Genomic DNA, 17,301 nt, shown 5'->3' with positions numbered 1-17,301 from the left:
ACTTCTTTCACACCGTACGTAGCAAACAGCTGATCGGAGGTGCGGGGGAAGGACACGAAACACAAAAAGTAGTTACAAAATAATGCATTTTCTATTTAGATTTAAAAGTGCATAGCTCCAGTGGCTCCTAATATCAGAAGTGTGTTCCATACGGCCCAAAAAGCGCATCTAAAAGGACAATTCAGTTACCGTTTTTGTTTGGTTTGTGTGGAATGAGTGAGACCTTATAACATATTCGTTCGGCAATCGGAGGCTAATGAAGCTCAGCGAGCACTGGATGGACACGATCGCATGTCGCAGTACCGGTCACGACACGTGGGAAAAGCACGTTCCTTCAGAGTGGGCAGGTAGGAACTTGGTTGGACAGCGCATTCGTGCGATCCGTGTTGGATACCGGTCGTGTTGGAGGTTGTAATATGCACGACAGATAATCCCTGGTGGGCAGTGTGGAACCTGTTGTTCCTACCTGTAAAATGTGTACACCCTGCAGCTTGGTAATGTTTTGCAGCGAGGTAATAATTTGGGTCTTTATCGCAGATATGAAAACAGCATCAACTTTGACGTAATTTGTGCATGGATATGAACAATTGTTCAGTTCACCAAAGGCTTTGACATGGAAAATAAATCCAAACTTGGGTCTGCTCAGCAAGATTAGTAATGCCACACAGCAATCCATGAAAGATCAGAGATCAATGCAACGGGCAGATTAATGGTTTAACTATGCCTATGAATAACGTTGTTAAATGAGAACACCTGATATTTGCCAGCCATAAGCTATGCGAGGCAGAGTTTTTAAATCCTTTATATTAAGTTCGCGTGCTTGCTTGCTTGCTTGGGACCGTGCAAATCTTTCGGTCGTTTTTTAACCCACTTCCCGTGATCCAATCGAGCTGACATTTTCCACACAGACTCGTTGTGCCAGACAATTATTGTTCGTGAAAAAAAATTCCCAAAATTTTACACTTTTTAGGCAAAAATTTTTTATTTTACATATTCAAATAGAACGCATTCATGGCTTTGGCTGAACGTCAGTGTAAGAGCCCAGAGCGTAACCCCTCCACAGGCCGTGGCGGAGTAGTGCAGTTGGTAGCGCCCTCGCTTCCCATGCCAAAGGTCGCGGGATCGATCCCCGCGTCCTCCACAGGCGAATATATTTTTAAATAATTTTTATTAAGTTCGCTTGCTTGCTTAGGACCGTGCAAATCTTTCGCTCGTTGTTTAACCCACTTCCCGTGATCCAATCGAGCTGACATTTTCCACACAGACTCGTTGTGTGACAATTAATTTTCGTGAAAAAAAAAATCAAAAATGTTACACTGTTTAGGGAAAACAAATTAAATATTTAATTACCAATTGCTTAATGGTGGCAGACAATCATCTGACGCATAGGTGGCAGCCATCTCAAGCCAGAGGACGAGAGGACTCTAGCCGCCACGCATATAAAGGATTTATAGTGAAAAACTTTGTTTTTACGGGTTTACTTGTTTTCTTATTGAACTTGGCCAGGGTAACAAACGAGTTAAATTGCATTAGCTCGTCACAACTCCAATTCCCTAATAGATTAAGTTAGGGGAGACGTTCCAGGTGGTTAGCGAGACCACTCCTAAATCCACCATTTCCTCCATGGCTGCATGGCGGTACAGTACTCATTGAGCAGTTGTTGGTTGTTTAGTTTGTGCTGTGTGTCAAGAACAAGTAGCTCTTCCTGAGAACAGCAGAAGCACCATCAGCCTCCATCTTGTTCAGATGCAAAGATTGGCTTCAGTTTTTCGCTCATGATGCATATTGGAATGCGTACATTTTTGATTTGCAACGTTTTCTTCATGAAAATTATCCCATTATATATAAATGGGATGAAAGTGACAAAGCCAAAATAGGAGGGCCGTACACATGAGATTCAAAATAATAAGTATTTAATAGCATTTTTTCCAAATCATGGGAGATGCGAATCGCTGCATGCTGGACAAGGTTTGTGTGGGAAGGGGGTTCCTGCCTTCTCCATGCAGGATGTCAGGTCAGCCACCCTTTTTTAAAAGACCGTTGCAATCTGTATTGAAACCTAATTACTGCATTTTAAACTGACAGCTCCAAATAAAAACGCAATGATGCTACTAAACATATTACTTTTAAATTTTATTTTTTCTTACGTGGTAGAGTTATACAGTTAACAGAAAGCACATTTTTATAATCACTCTGGATACTCGATGGGTTTACAGAGCTTCCATCAACACCATCAGCTTATGTGTATAACGATAGTTTTAATCAGAACCTTTAACAATCACCACTTTAACCAGCATTACTTTCAACATCACAAATCACCTTCAAAAATGTATGCATGTTATTTAGCTGCGATACACACAAAACATGCAGCACATTACATATATCAATGATTCACCACATTAAATCAGGAACTATTTTAACACCCAACACCGTGTATCTTAAAACTATAGACGGTGTTGTTTTAAGCTGAATATGAGACCTGTAGAGAATAAAGGTCAGCATTGACAAAGCGTCATCCAGCCAGGACTATGATTACTGCCAGGAAACGTGCTCAAAATGGAACGAGGATGAGACCATGAAAATACAAATTGGGGTTTGGAGAATGTGAACTACAAAGTGAGACAGCAAGGAAGAGTATGGAGAAGCAGCATTCTAAACGTTGGTAGAAGAGCAGTGTTCAAGGGAGGAGGAAACAGGAATGAGCTGTCCTTCATATGCAAGACAGCAGAACAGACAATGCAAGCGAAAGGAAGATAATGCAGATGGGTTTTCGATCAGCATATATACATTTCTATGACCAGTTTTAAAGACTAAATTCACACCGGTTTAGACTTCCATGAACTGTGCAGCCGGTCATCACCAATTCCCCGACCGTGGCGAGGGTGAATCATTGGTGGGAAGGAATTTGTGAGGTTGGGTGGGGGTAATGTATGGCGGGTTGTCATTTTGCAAATAACTCCTTCAATTGGGTTTAAACCTTACACTGGGAACTAAAACTATCAGTTTTTAAAACTCATATTAAGGTTGAGTTTACCATTAAAAAAAATAAGTAATTGCTATTGCCATTTGTTGTTGTGTTTTAAAAACAAATGTGGTAAACTCATGCTTCTCACCGGTAAATACAAATAACAGTATGCCTACAGCACAGGGTTCCCAGTTATCAACTATTGTAATAACCCACTCCGGCACTGTTCAGGTAAACAGTCAAAGGTGGCCCAACTTAAAATTGGTTGCCTAAAACTGGTCATGGGAATGAGTCACAAGGGAACGGCACCAGACCTTAGTTCCCACTAGTTACGGTCACTCGGGCTTGGACTGGCCCGGCTGCAGGGCATCGAGTGTGCGTGTAATGTCGCAATCCTTGGTCTGAAGCAGACGGACGAGCCATCCGCCCTCATCAGAGAAGCCCATGGAAAGCATCTGCGACAGAGCTTCGACCAGACGTGGCTCGGCATCTACACAGGGAAGGGAGTGGGGCGGATGGACAGTTGGCGTGTATAGCCCCATGTGTATGTATGTATGCATGCTGTACTTTCATTTATTAAATGTTTGTGATTTATGTTCACAATTTTTAATAGCCATCCACCCAGTTGATCACTTGCCCACCTTTGTCACTTTTCTTTCATGCCATTCCCTAACCCCGCCTGGGTTTATCCTTCTCCCAATATCCTGCTATCAGATAGGGGGTCCCCCTCTTCCCACAGAAAACCCCCTCTACCAGGCCGGCGCTCATCCCTGGTTGTTAACAGCAGGGCTCGCACCACCTGCCTCCGGCGTGTGCCTGCTTAACTTTGGATGACCATATTCTTATGGCTCCCCACACTCTGAGCCACGGTGTCAAACAACCCCGCTTGCCGTCATACTTTGGTCGGCCCCTACACACACACACAGTATGTTTGAATGCATGTATCACTGTGTGCAATGTTAGCTTGCACGAGTCACAGCATGTCTATGAGTGAGTGTGCATGAGATCACGCGTTCCTGATAAGTATACACGTGCAAGCAGTTATGTGAATATCTATAGGTGAAATGCTACACGAGTTTCCTTGGATCAGTCTGTGGTTGAGCGTGTGCCAAGTGTGCTTCGACGTGCAAGTGTCACCGAGTGCATGCATCTGCGTGTAAGCAAATTTTCAGTGCGCACACACACGTGTCCCTGTACCATTGGGAAGGTTGGGGTAAGCGGCGGCCTCCCTCAGGCCTCCTCCGTCTTCCTTGAGGGGCTCGGCGCTCTCCGACCCTCCTGCCCCTGCTGCCCCTCGCTGCGGTCCTCCGGTGCTTCCCCGTGGGCCCCCCACTGAATCATCCCCAGGTGTCACATAAGTCCACTCATCATCGCCTCCTGCCTCCCCCGCCTGCGAGCCCTGCAAAGGGGGAAAAAGAACAAACCACCATAAGCCATTAAGCAGAAAATCGAGAAGCAATCCATTTATTGGTCACCAATCCTATTTAAGTAGGTCATGAAACTGCTGTCATTTCAACTCGAGTTAAACCAAGTATAGTAAATACTGTTCATTTGGGATTAGCAATTTTATATTTGAATACCAGTTAAGATTTTGCACCTTTTTCCCTCCCTCAACTGTTTGCAATTTGGCAACATGGCATCATAGTGGAGGGGTAGTACTTGCGCAGTGGTGGCTTCTGGCCCCCGTGTGTGCACGAAAAACATTATGCAACACATTACTTCTATGCGGTCATGCACTGCGCACATTGCTATATGCATCTAGCCGTCCGTTTGTTCAGGACGTGTCATATGGCCGTCTAGATGGTGTATCATTCAGGATCAAGTGACCATGATCGTTGTGTAGAGGTAAATAAAACTTACACATTTACAGAATAAATTCATCGATGTGTTTTACTTTATTTATTCAATTTTGTCGTATGTGTTATCTATTTGAAGGATTTTACAATTTAATTACTGTACAGCATTAAATGTTATTAAACATTTAAAATTTTCCCTGTATGTTCAGTCAGACATGAGAACATAGCCCCTCTTTTCCGCATATGGAAAAAACACAGCAACTACATTCGCCAATTTTTGTTGCGCATATTTTCAAAAACCTAACCCTTGTGAATGTCGAGGCCTTACCGTATATGTAATTGATCAATTACTCAAAAGCTTATCAGGTTAAGAAATTAATCAAAATAAAGTCAAGGCTTTAGAAAAAGTCAAAGGGATTCAAATACATCAATTTCACACGATGAATCCAGTAGTGTGAATAGAAATGTATCCCAACAATAGGAATTAAATACAATGGCTTATCACTGAAATAAAATAAGTTTTGTGAAAACTGTTAAAACTGTATAATTTAATGGATATAAATTGCCACATTTTGCTATGGCCATATTCAATGCAGCCTGAAAACCAGTCTAGTTCTATTTTTATGTAATGTTCCAAAGCAGTTACAGGACACAATTTAAAATGTAAGTGTAACTAACCACTTCATATCCTGTTACAATTTATCTTCCTCTCCACCTACCTGCACACTGTCTCTGGTGTTGTTAACTGTAGCCATGGCAGCGCCTCCGCTGTTGCTGGGCACCGTATCCATGGCGGTGGCGCCGCCGCCCATTGGCCCCTCCCCAGTCTCCCAGTCCCGAGCCGGAGCCGTGGCCTGATCGGGGAGCGATTTAAAATTGTACCAAAACCAAGTCTCATGCCACACCACACTAACAAACGAATGAACCATCGAGGAAACTAAATTGAGAACTGAGAATGTAGGGGAGAGGCCATAATTCAAACTAATAGGATTCCTAAAAGCATTGACATGTATTTTATGAAGCCATTGAGAAACACAACCCTGTGGTGTTAACCTATGACCTGGCATGGTATCAAATGATCAATAAGCCCCTCAGGTACATGTCGATAAGAAAAAAGTTTTAGGTCAAGCAACTCTTTACTCAAATATGTACACACGACTTCAAATACGGATACACTTGTACATATATTTATCCTTACACAGAACAGAATACAGAAACCAAAACATGAGAGAGCAGTACTCAAAATGTTGTAAATGGATCAAATTGCATGAACTGGATCAAATTGCATGAACTGCCTTCTACAGATCACCACACGCAGCAAACTGTACACAAGCACAATATGCAATATTAAACTACATCCTGGCACCCTACTTACTTTGTCATTGTCAGAGACTTCTTCGGTTTCCATCCCAAGTTCATCATCCTTGGATGGACTCTGCCCCTTGGTCTCTTCTCCCTTTCCCTGCCCCTTGGGATCCTCCTTATTCTCTCCCTTGGCCTTCTCTTTTCCCGAGCATGGACCACGAGCCTCCCAAGTACCACAGCCGGCACGAGCTCCACAGCGACGTCGTTGCCCACCATGTTCTACGTCGACGCTCACGTCAATACCTAAACAGAGCCACAAACTCCACTCAAATAGCTAAACATCACAACTTAATATTACACCAGCATAACAAAGTCCAAATCGCATCAATACCTAACCAAAACGAAACAACCCATCATGCGCTACATCAAGTCTACACCTATACAGCACAATATTAAAATACAACAAAACTACTAAACAAATAGTATCGTTAAATGTTCCACGAGCATTAATTCAGCACGAAACATGTACTCAGGGAGGCACTCACCAACACAGACAAGCAAATCGCCACACTTACCTCTAAAATTACTAAACTATTCTCATTTGACCAGGGAAAGCCCACGGAGCTATATAACTCGTCTTCAGAGGCAACCTGGCCACAAGGTGATAGGTCAACGAAGTTGCTATCACGTGGCACTTTATAGTAGCCAAATAATTTAAGAGCATGTTTCTAAAATATGGAGACAAAAAACCAGAGAACCCACAGAAAAATCCACACGACCATGTGGAGAACATGCAAACATCCAAATATACAGGCATCGGGGTCAGGATCAAACCCACGACCTCCTGTATATCAGGCAAGGCAGATAACAGATTGCCACCACGGTGGCCACTTACAACCACACTCGTTACACACACAACCCTCGCCATCCACCCGCCTCCCCCCTCTCAAGCCGCTTACCAAGAGGGCCCAGCATGGCCGCCACGTTCTCTCCGATGTTCTGCAGGAAGTCCGCTGCAGGGTTTGGGTTTGGCTGCTCTCCTCGGGGTGCTTCAGCTGCTGGTTCTTCAGCCTGGGTGGCTGCTCCAGGAACATTTGAGCCTGGGGGATAAGGGACCCTTTTACTCGCTAAATCATACAACCACCTGCTATATGCCCACATACCTGCTGGAAAACCAGTGTTCTCAATTTAGTATAGTCATGCCTTGCTCTTTGGCTGCGCCACCATGCCCAGAAAGTTGAAGCCTCTCTTTTCCATCTAGTCTCGCCCTAACGTTAATGTGCCACCTCTAGAGGGCGCCAGTGCATTGACTGCTTGGTAAAGACGACTGGAGTTCTGGAACATTCACCAGCCTGCCCTCCCCCCACCACCCATGGGTTGAGAACTATTGATGCAGGTGTAAGTAATGAAAGGTGTGTGTGCGCGAATGGTGTGAATAGTGTGTATATGTGCAAATGCTGTGTATGCGCGCGAGTGGTACGCGTGTTAAAGTGGAATATGCGAGTGATGTGTTTAGATCATGTACAATCCACTGCTAGATGATGGCCCCCTCACACCTGTTGTGGGAATTATTTAACCGTACATCACCAATGGTCAGTGGGTTGAAAGCAACAATAAAAAAAGGTTTTTTATACCGAAAACAAAATTATTTTTCTATTGAATTGTGCCTGCCAATTGTTGAAGCAATCGTTTTACCATATTCTTGGGTCTTTCGGTAAAGCCACAGATATAATTTTTTTTATAAAAATATCATGACGTCTCGATTGCTTGTGTTGCGATCGAAACGTCGTGATATTTTATAATTATCACGACATGGCTTGACAAATTATATCTACGTGGCTTGACCGAAAGACCCAAAGAATATTATAATTCCTGCAGTCACGAAAGCTTTAAGGTCAAGATTTAATCGTTCTACCACTTTTGATGACTGCGACACTGCTTACAGATCAGTTACTAATGAAAGACTAAAAATAGACTGAACCCACCATTGTGAACGCTACTTAAAATTAAATATCACATCACATGATGCAAGAAGAAAAATATATATTTCGGCTCTGTTCATCCATAAAATCCTAATTGGCAAATTTGCACTATACTTAGCCAATTCATGAACCCCAATGTCAAACTAAAAAACCCCAACACATCCATCCACCATTGCGCCTTTTAACTAGCCCAAGAGAACAAGAATTGGAAATAGGTCGCAAAACCTATAAATCTTTCTTCAAAAATATCCTGAAGCAGAAGATTAATGCTAGATACAAACCAAGTTTGCAAATGCGATTTGTAACTTTAATCCTTACACGTGTATCAATAGTTCAATGTGCCATTTTATTCAGGGACTGTGCATTGGCTTGGTGTGGTCTGGGACTGTTTTTGCAGAAAATTGTGATTTCATAAACTTCCTAAATTTTGCACTCCTAGCATTTTTTGGTATTGTAGTGTCACTTTTGGACCTGCCCCTACTAGACTTCTGTGGAAAGAGCTTCATCCAAGATTTAAAAAAAAAGATTCTGAATTGATTTTGCTGCAATACCCAACTGCTGACTGTGCCCTAAAAACGTGGAAAAGCACACTCCAATTGCCACGAAAAGCATTTAGTACCGGACGGTGCCAAAAATTTGAGATCACCGAAAATTTTCCCCTTGCATATCTATTACTTGCCAATCACATTCTTTACGCACCATCTTATCATGTTACAAATACATGTAACACATTAAACAACTCCACAACTCGCCACTAAACTACATGCATCATAATGGTAATTCCACAAAATTGGATGCACTCGAAGAAAAATGGTGGCAAAAGAGTCACGACTAAATCAGATGTTGTGGCAAACGCACCTCGGGTGATCCATCAAATTGCACTTCCCTTTATCCTTCCCCCACACCTCCGATTAGCAGTTGGCTACATACGGCGTGAAATCAATTCAACACAAACTATTTTTGTTTTAACAGGTAAAGTGCACCGAGCTATTAGCTCTTTTTTCAAAAGCAACCTGGGCACACATGATAGCAAAAAAAAAAGGTATCTTGTGAAAATGTATAGCAGCCAAATAATCTAAAAGCATGTTTTTTAAATGTAGGGAAAAACTGGAAGAACTGGAGAAAAATCCGCACAACCATGGGGAGAACGTGCAAACTCCAAATATACATGCCTAAGGGTCGGGATCAAACTTATGCCTCCTGTTTACCAGGCAAGGCAGATAATATTGTCACCACAGCAACACCTGATCCTGCCCACTGCATTGTGCATTGCTTACACACACCAGGTGTACTTACTTGTATGCGTAGAGGTCCCAAAGCTTGTAGAGGTCCCAGCACTTGTGGTAAATCCTCCCATGGGACAGCCCATCCCCCAAAATGCATGGCGGCCAAAATCAAAGGAATGCCCTTGGGGGCCATTGGACCCATGTCGTCCATGTGGGCCATGGCTACCATGGGTACCATGTGGCCCAGGGGTGCCAAACCACTAGAGACATACACACATGGGGGGGAAAAAAACATGTTAAAGTCCCCATTGTGCAATAAAGACAATGGTTTGTGTCATGGTGTAGACAAGCAATGTTCTTTTTCTGGAAGACTGTTGTTTTTCCTGGATTTTTCTGTTGCGCGTAGTCACTTTAAAGTTGTTTATTGTTCATGTTTTTGTTTGTTGCGGTTGCACCCGATTCAAGAGCCGCATGGCTCACCAGGGCTATACCTAATAAATTAACTGAACTGTTACCATTCCCATGTAATTGTGTTGGAATTTCCACGCATCCAAATTCTGCCATCAAGTTCATGAATGTGGCCCTGTAACCAATCCCACCCACACATGACTGTGATTGTCTACATCCGTCTGTGATAGGATCACCCTTCCGTGCACTCACAAGCTGTCGTGTGATGGTACGTACCGCCCAGGCGTGAGGCCCTTGCTGCTGGCAGTTAGGGAAGGGGATGGTCGTCATCTCGTGCTCGCCGTGTGTGCCCTTGTCACGACAGCTCTGGCACAGGTCGTAGTTGGGGCACACAGAGCACTTGTATCGCACTCCAATCACAGGGCCGTCACAGCCATCGCAGACCACGTGGGGGTGTACGTTGCCACCATGCCACCCGTGCCACCCGTGTCCCCCATGTCCCCCTCCATGTCCCCCCCCATGTCCCCCATGTCCGCCGTGTCCCCCGTACCACCCATGCCAACCATGCCCTCCATGACCTCCGTGCCCTCCATGCGCACCACGTCCACCCTGTCCACCCTGTCCACCCGGTGTACCATGTCCACCCTGTCCACCCAGTCCACCCTGTCCGCCCAGTCCACCCAGTCCACCCTGATCTCCAGTGTCTTTCTTGCGCTGCCCACGATCAACTGGAGAGGTCAAAGGGCAGAGAAAGAAAGGTGATCAAATGCAACTGAAGAACTAATCACCTGGTTGAAGATTTAACCAGAAAAGCTTAGTTTCAAGACAGAAAAATCACGTTGTGGATGATTTTACATATAGGTGATGATTTTTTTTTAAATAAGAGACGAAATTGGAATATTCAGAATAAACCATATATTGGCTGCGTATGCAGGATACGTGTGCGAATGCATACGTTTGATGTACACGCGGAACACATCCTCGGAAAGGTTGCCCAGAGCTTCCATAAGCTCCTGGTCACTGGAGAATGCGACGAGGTCATCCTCCGAATCTGCACGCAGCAAACCACATAGTATGCACAATTGTTAAAAAAGAAAGATCTCTCATTGCCTTTAACAAACTGTAGGGGCAAGTGCCGTTAGCAAGCACCTTTGAAGACCGGAACGGTACACGAGGGGGTGGGTGGTAAGCACCATGCCCGACCACCTTTGTCTCTCCACGAGCAATGCTTACACACTGCACCAGGTACACATTCGAGACCAAGTGGAGCTAGGAGAGGCCTATGACCGGTTCAAATAATTTTCACTGGCGTCGGCCGTGAGTAGGAATTGCATACTAACCGCGACACTACTGCTCCCCACAACTGGTACACAAACCACACATGAGACACAACATAAGGATCCGTATACAATGATACAGTGTATAACACCACTGATAAAGCAACACAAAATCCACAAACAAAAGATACGTGGCCAACAATGCACACAAATGGTACACATTATCTACGTGGTACACATGGGTGCGTGCCACACCCTTGTAATGCATGGTGAACCCTGCATCGGCCAAGGATGGGAAGGCCTGGGCAATTTTCCCCTTGAGGTAGATGAAGCTGCTGCTTGCATCCACGTCCATGGCCACACGGCGAATCTCCGGACGAGACTCATCCTTGCGCAGCAAATAAGCCTTCACCTGTACCAGAACCACCATCATAAGCGCGTGATTATTACCAAACACATGATCAGCAAACACACCATCTTTGGTTGCAATTCTTAGTTTCTTATGAAATAAGTATGCCTTCACCTACACATTGAACATACATGTAAACAATGCAATCAAGAGTATCACCAACACCGTCATCATTTACACAATTAACATCACCACCATCAGAAAATATTACCACAATCTAGGGCAATGACTCATTCTCATACCAGGATTACACAGTGTAACACACACTCACATGGTACACAGTCTACTCAAAACGCAATGGTTCTAACATAAAAACACAGAAATCCCCCCTCCCTTATTACATGGCAAGTCACTGAAAATCTGCCAGCAGCAGGGTTTGTGCAAAATAATTACATAATTTAGATGCATTGGGGTTCATAAATTAAAACGGATTCATACATTCACATGCGTCAGAGATAACTTTTCATATAAATGTAGTCAATGTAGAAAAAATTATACGAGACAGAACAAGAAACAACAATTAATTCACTCTTCCATTGATTGCTACCCCAAATCGTGTCCATCATATCCCCATGGTATTTAAATCGTTACATTCCTACATACGACATAACGATTAGATAGCATTGTTGTTATAAAAATTTAATGGATATGAATCATGACTCTCAGACTTCATTCTAATAAACGGATGCCTGCCTATTGGGATGACAGTGTTGTTTCCGCACCGACAGCCCGTGACATACGGAACACCCGCACAAACCCCATATGGTATTGGGAGCTGTGGCTCGTTTGGCACAGCGGACCAAACTGGTTCAAGTTCTCATTTTTAAAATGCTGCTGGTTAACATAATACTGCAAGTCTGCGACTCAAACTAGTTACGACTAAAAAAAGGGATTTCATTTTAGATACGGAGACCAGAGCTAAAAGGCAATGCAATGGATTATTCTAGGGTCAACTTGTAAAAAAAAAAACGTTTCTCTCGCTCCCCCTCTTTACCTCCCTTATTTAGGCGAATACAGAGCTTATTTGCACATGCACCTAACTTTTTTCTGGCGCCTCCTGCTGCTCTCATATTCACACTGGGTTTTTGTTTCCCATTCTCGTGTTTCGTTGACGAAAGTTAAAACACCTCGTTAGGTTGTGCAATTTTCCTTAAGGACCCTTTACTCGCTCTCTGCAATGTTTCTCTCTTTAGTTTTTGTTATTGTTGCTGCTGCTGCTGTTGCTGTGCTCGCGCACCACGAATATCCCTCAAAGGAGCCGAACCGGCTTAACGGGATGATCCGTGTAACACAGAGGTCCCCAACCCCCAGGCCGCGAACCCATACCGGTCCGTGGCCTGTTAGGAACCGGGCCGCACAGCAGCAGCAGGTGAGAGCGGTCAGTCCGCGCGTGGCCCGCCCCCATCGTTTTATTATTCACCATTTCCGTCCGCGCCTCTTTCCCGCACTGCGCACTCGTCTCAGTCACAGTGTTGGTAAGCCCACAAGCTCTAACCCCTAGTAGCCACAATGAGTAAAAAACAAACGTGGCTGGAGAGCTTCTTTGAAAAGGGGGAAATACCAAATGATGAACCCCCCCCAACCACCCCCGGTCCATGAAAAAATTGTCTTCCACGAACCGGTCCCTGGTGCCAAAAAGGTTGTGGACCGCTGGTGTAACAAATAAAAATAAACAATGTAAACAGAAAGCAGAAATTTTCCATTCGGAACTGGTTAAGGGCTCTCTCTGCTGGAGACTGCGCGTATCAGCAAAGGTTAAATGTGGGGAGTGGTGGCAGTGTGGGCCCACTTTGTACCCCGTGGTTGACAAGTATTTAGGTCATGCACTGCAAGCGTGATGAGTTGTGGCTAGGCTTGACAAGGCAAGGTAAAAACAAAGCGCCTACCACCAACAATACAATCACTCTAACCTTACCTTGTACCCTTTAGCAAGGCAAGGTAAACGGTCAAAAGCAACGAGCCTACCTTTACCCTTACCCCATACAAAGTACCCGTTTACAGGGCAATTACTGGGGTACTACTACTACATGATAAAGGTTTTTTTAAATGGAGGCCACGGACTGCACCACGGAGCTGTTAGCGAGCGGTACACAAACAAGGTTGTTTACCCGGTAAACAAGGTATTTACAAGGTGTTTACCGGGCAATATACTTCACGCTACCTTAACCCTACAGGGTAATATTTCAGCGCTACCTTTACCCTACCCCTTGGCATGGTCGACACCTTTACCCTTTTTACCCGGTAAAAAGGGTAAATTACTTCACCTTGCCGAAGCCTAGTCATGGCCATTGGGTAGGTTGCTTTATTTGCAACACGGCATTATACTTAAGACTTTATTTAATGGATTACCTTAAAGAGCATTACCTCCCCCACGTTTGAATACGGACTGAGCCCTTGCATAAATGACTTCTCAGTTGGGAAAAAAAACCTCTTTAAAAAACAGCCTTAAATGAGTAACAGTATATATACATTATACAGCGTTTGTTATACAATCTTAAAAAACACGTACAAATATCCAGCCGGGTGGCTCTATGCTAAGTACTAGAGTTTAAATCCCGTCTGGTGGGAATTGCCTTAGCCCATCATCCCTCCACGGTCGATAAAATTAGTACTACTTTGTGGAGACGTCCACAATGGATAAAGACTCGCCGCCCCCTCCTCCTCCCGCCACAGTAACATAGAATTGCCACCGGTTTCAATCGGAAGATCTCTGCAGGTGGATGGAGTAACAAGACGACGCCTCAACGCCACGAATCCCTCCCTGCTCACCAACTGCGCAGCAGTCGGATGAACCCCGAGCTTGCCCAAGTGCATTTAACCACAACCTGAAGAAGATGTCTTTAAATAACTCGTGGAAATCAAAATGCAACATTTTGCAAAATCTACACAGCAGCCCAACTTTAACCTTGAGAGGACAACACGTCAAAGATGACAAACACGATTAGAACACGCGGCCTTTACGACTCGCCGTATACAAAACATTGGCACAGTAACGAATAGCGGTGTAAAGCTACAAACATTTTAGGTGTAAATCGTCTCAGCAAAAGGCTCTGGACACGGCAGTGCCGTCATCCCGGTTACTCACCACGAAGGCCATCGTTGACGTCTGTCGGCAAACAGCGAGATCGGTACCCTTGCTCCACTCGACAAGTAACAACTTCAAGCAAGATCAGCCACGAGAGAGCGATAGCGACTGGACTCGTTGCCCGCAAGAAGATCCCGCTGTGAGGTTGCCACGGGCCCCCTTGTTTATATGCGATGCGCCACTAACAATGGCGCTGTGTTCGTGGGCGTGGCCTCGGCGTGACGTCACGGTAATCGGCGGGCGAAACCAACGAGAACGCGGGGAGTGGTGGGTGTTCCAAGGTGGGCAATCCAGGAGGGACACGAAAAGCCTCGAACAGAGAGAGAATTGAGACTAGATTTTGAAGCTTTCGTGACTGCAAGGATTCATACTGTTAGTTTTTTTTCGGTAAAGTCACGTAGGTAAAAATATAATTAAATAATAAAAATAATATTAATTATAATAATAAAATAAATTTACTATTATTTATATACATTTTTTCATAAATTTTTATTTTTTACCTACATGACTTTACCGAAAAAACCTAAGAGTATAGAGAATTGAGACTCGAGTAAGGCGGAATTCGGGATAAGCTGAAAATGTCTTTAGAAATAAATAATCATACGGGAAAATATAATACAGCCGGAAACACTTCTTGCGTGCTAATTTATCCTAGCGCGGCAGGATTAGGTGGATATTGAAATATGTACGCTAAGTTTTGAGCAGGAAATTCGAGGTGCGCTTATAAACAACTTCCAAGTTGTGGCACGCTATCACTGACCATTGTAAAGCTGCAATTGACGTGCACGTGTGCACTAGACATTCTGAAGCTGTTCACAGTATGCACTTTTCTGTTGTATGGAATTATATTAACACGTGTTAGTGCTCCCTCTGATATCACAATAGACTGTCAATTCCACAATCCCATCATATTTAAGAGTGTTATTCTTAGCCATAGTAAAACCATTAATCTGCGTGTCACAACAATCTCATCTGACTTGCCATGGAACAGATGTGGTACTAATCTGGCTAAGGATGCATTAAATAAGCTTTACCTTTTTGGTGCCAAGCCTTCATTAAAATGTGTGGAATTTGGAATACTATTTTCATGAATGGAGTGGAGCACCCAGTTCCTACCTCACTGTATTGATATAATTCAACGTAACGCAGTCAGGTTTATTGATAACCAGCACTCACTGATCACTCATTGGCAGTCAGTCGCATCCTCATGACTCTTCTACCTAGATAAATCACCCATTTATCACTACTATTATGCGTAGAGTTAAGATATTGGTACTAGAAATGTATTTCTACAGGACCCAAAGAGTCACCAATGTAGAAGTAAGTTAAAGGTTGCACATAGAAGAAGACCTGATGCAGGCAGCGATGAGAAGGAAACTGGCACTATTTGGACACATTTTAAAATGAACAATTAAAAATGTATTGGTCGTAAAAATGGAAGGAACTGGAAAAAGAGGAAAACCTAACAGAGAATGGTTTGACATCAGGTGCCAGAAAGATGTGCAGTAATTGAGCATTTTGTCATAAGACAGAGGAAAGTAGAAACAATGTGCAGTGAACACCTACGGGCTATCTGCCCATGGATCGTGAGCAGCATGTGTACTGTGTTGCCATGAACTTCAATCATTGACTTCTCCTCCGATGTTGAGGATAAAGTTTACAAAACCGTTTCATCTCATCCGCACTGTTCGACCATGATCCTGTAGCTGAAAACACTTCTCTTTCTGCTTCTTTCCTCGCACTGCTCGAATTTGGAATTCTATCCCATCATATATCTAAATACTAGGTAACTATCCAACTGGCCGTTTAAAAACTATTCAGGAAAAAATGAAATGTGATTCTCACCAGGCCCGATGGTGTTAAGTGCAGTCTTCAAATCATATTGATTCTGTCTTTTTGGCCTCAGTTTATGTGCTAAGAACAAGGACCCAATGACCAAAATGTCGCCGAATATATACTTTCTCATAAAGCCGTGTTGTTGACGAGTGTACTGAGTAAAACTAAAAAAATCCAATTTCGTACAATGTTGCCTAAAAAAGCCTTAACTTCTATGTTCTGCAGTTTCAACAATGCCGCTTATTGTTTGGTCTTTAGGCCTGTGCTCAGCCACCGTTATTACAAAAAAATTAAATATTTTGATGACATTGCAAAAACTGTGGGTAAAATTACTCAGACTCGAGAACCTTCCTTGTTCGTATGTCACTGCCCCACCCCCGTTGGGCGCTCCAGTTTCACTTGGTATCTCCCAGCTCCCGCCCAGCGGTGATATCACGCGTGTTAGTAAACATGCAGCATGGCTGACTTGTGCAAGTCATGACATCCTGCAACACAGTGCAATGGGGTTGGTAATGGACTTATAAACAAACACAAGGTAGGACAGATGTTAGACAAAATGTCCTTGTCACAAGTCTCCTTTATACAAATTATGCGGCGATCCTGCTGTGCTGGCAGTGGTGGAAAAGCACAACAAAAAAACTCCACACACTCAAGCAAATACATTTACTGTATATCACTGGCGACGTTTCAACTGTAGCACATCGGCTAGAGAGATAGCCTTAATGAGGATTTGAGACTGTACTTTACACCATGGGGCCCAATGAGAATTACATTTTACAAATTTTCTGATGAAGTTTTTTTTTCATGGGCATATAATTATTTGTCTTTTATACAATCCGCTTATCAGGTTTGCAGTTACATGAAAACACCAGAGACGTTTTAAAAAAACAACAGTGAAGTAGATTTTTTTTGGTATTTTACAAAATGCCTGCAAGGTTTTATGTACGGATCAAATGCATCCATGCCACAATCCCATCTTACACGAGCTAATCTCCGGGGACGTTCACTCCTT

At 43.7% G+C, this 17,301-nt stretch overlaps 1 protein-coding gene across 2 annotated transcripts; it reads right to left on the bottom strand.

The window, feature by feature from the left end:
• Nucleotides 1–1,896: 1,896 nt before the first annotated feature.
• Nucleotides 1,897–14,671, bottom strand: SQSTM1 (sequestosome 1). 2 transcript variants are annotated; one of them, XM_078856867.1, is made up of 10 exons: nucleotides 14,454–14,668; nucleotides 11,215–11,371; nucleotides 10,638–10,733; nucleotides 9,959–10,410; nucleotides 9,345–9,534; nucleotides 7,026–7,166; nucleotides 6,137–6,369; nucleotides 5,481–5,615; nucleotides 4,163–4,364; nucleotides 1,897–3,455 (listed from the first exon to the last, which is right to left on the bottom strand). In XM_078856867.1, the coding sequence occupies exons 1-10, from the start codon at nucleotides 14,463–14,465 to the stop codon at nucleotides 3,301–3,303; spliced, it is 1,773 nt and encodes a 590-aa protein (XP_078712993.1). In that variant the 5' UTR covers nucleotides 14,466–14,668; the 3' UTR covers nucleotides 1,897–3,300. The 2 variants fall into 2 exon arrangements, with proteins under 2 accessions (XP_078712993.1, XP_078712994.1); XM_078856868.1 differs by lacking the exon at nucleotides 5,481–5,615 and having other exon boundaries at nucleotides 14,454–14,671.
• Between the last annotated feature and the right edge of the window lie 2,630 nt (nucleotides 14,672–17,301).

The sequence above is a fragment of the Lampetra fluviatilis genome, chromosome 5, assembly GCF_964198595.1.
Source record: "Lampetra fluviatilis chromosome 5, kcLamFluv1.1, whole genome shotgun sequence".
Classification (NCBI taxonomy): domain Eukaryota; kingdom Metazoa; phylum Chordata; class Hyperoartia; order Petromyzontiformes; family Petromyzontidae; genus Lampetra; species Lampetra fluviatilis.
This window is presented reverse-complemented; position numbering and strand designations above follow the sequence as displayed.

Bases quoted from the DNA above. Each gene is read 5' to 3' on its own strand.
- SQSTM1 (XM_078856867.1), bottom strand. The intron at 10,734-11,214 runs GTGTGGCACGCA...TGCTGCGTGCAG, and splicing joins GTTCACCATGCATTACAAGG to ATTCGGAGGATGACCTCGTC. The intron at 9,535-9,958 runs GTACGTACCATC...GTATGTCTCTAG, and splicing joins AAGGGCCTCACGCCTGGGCG to TGGTTTGGCACCCCTGGGCC.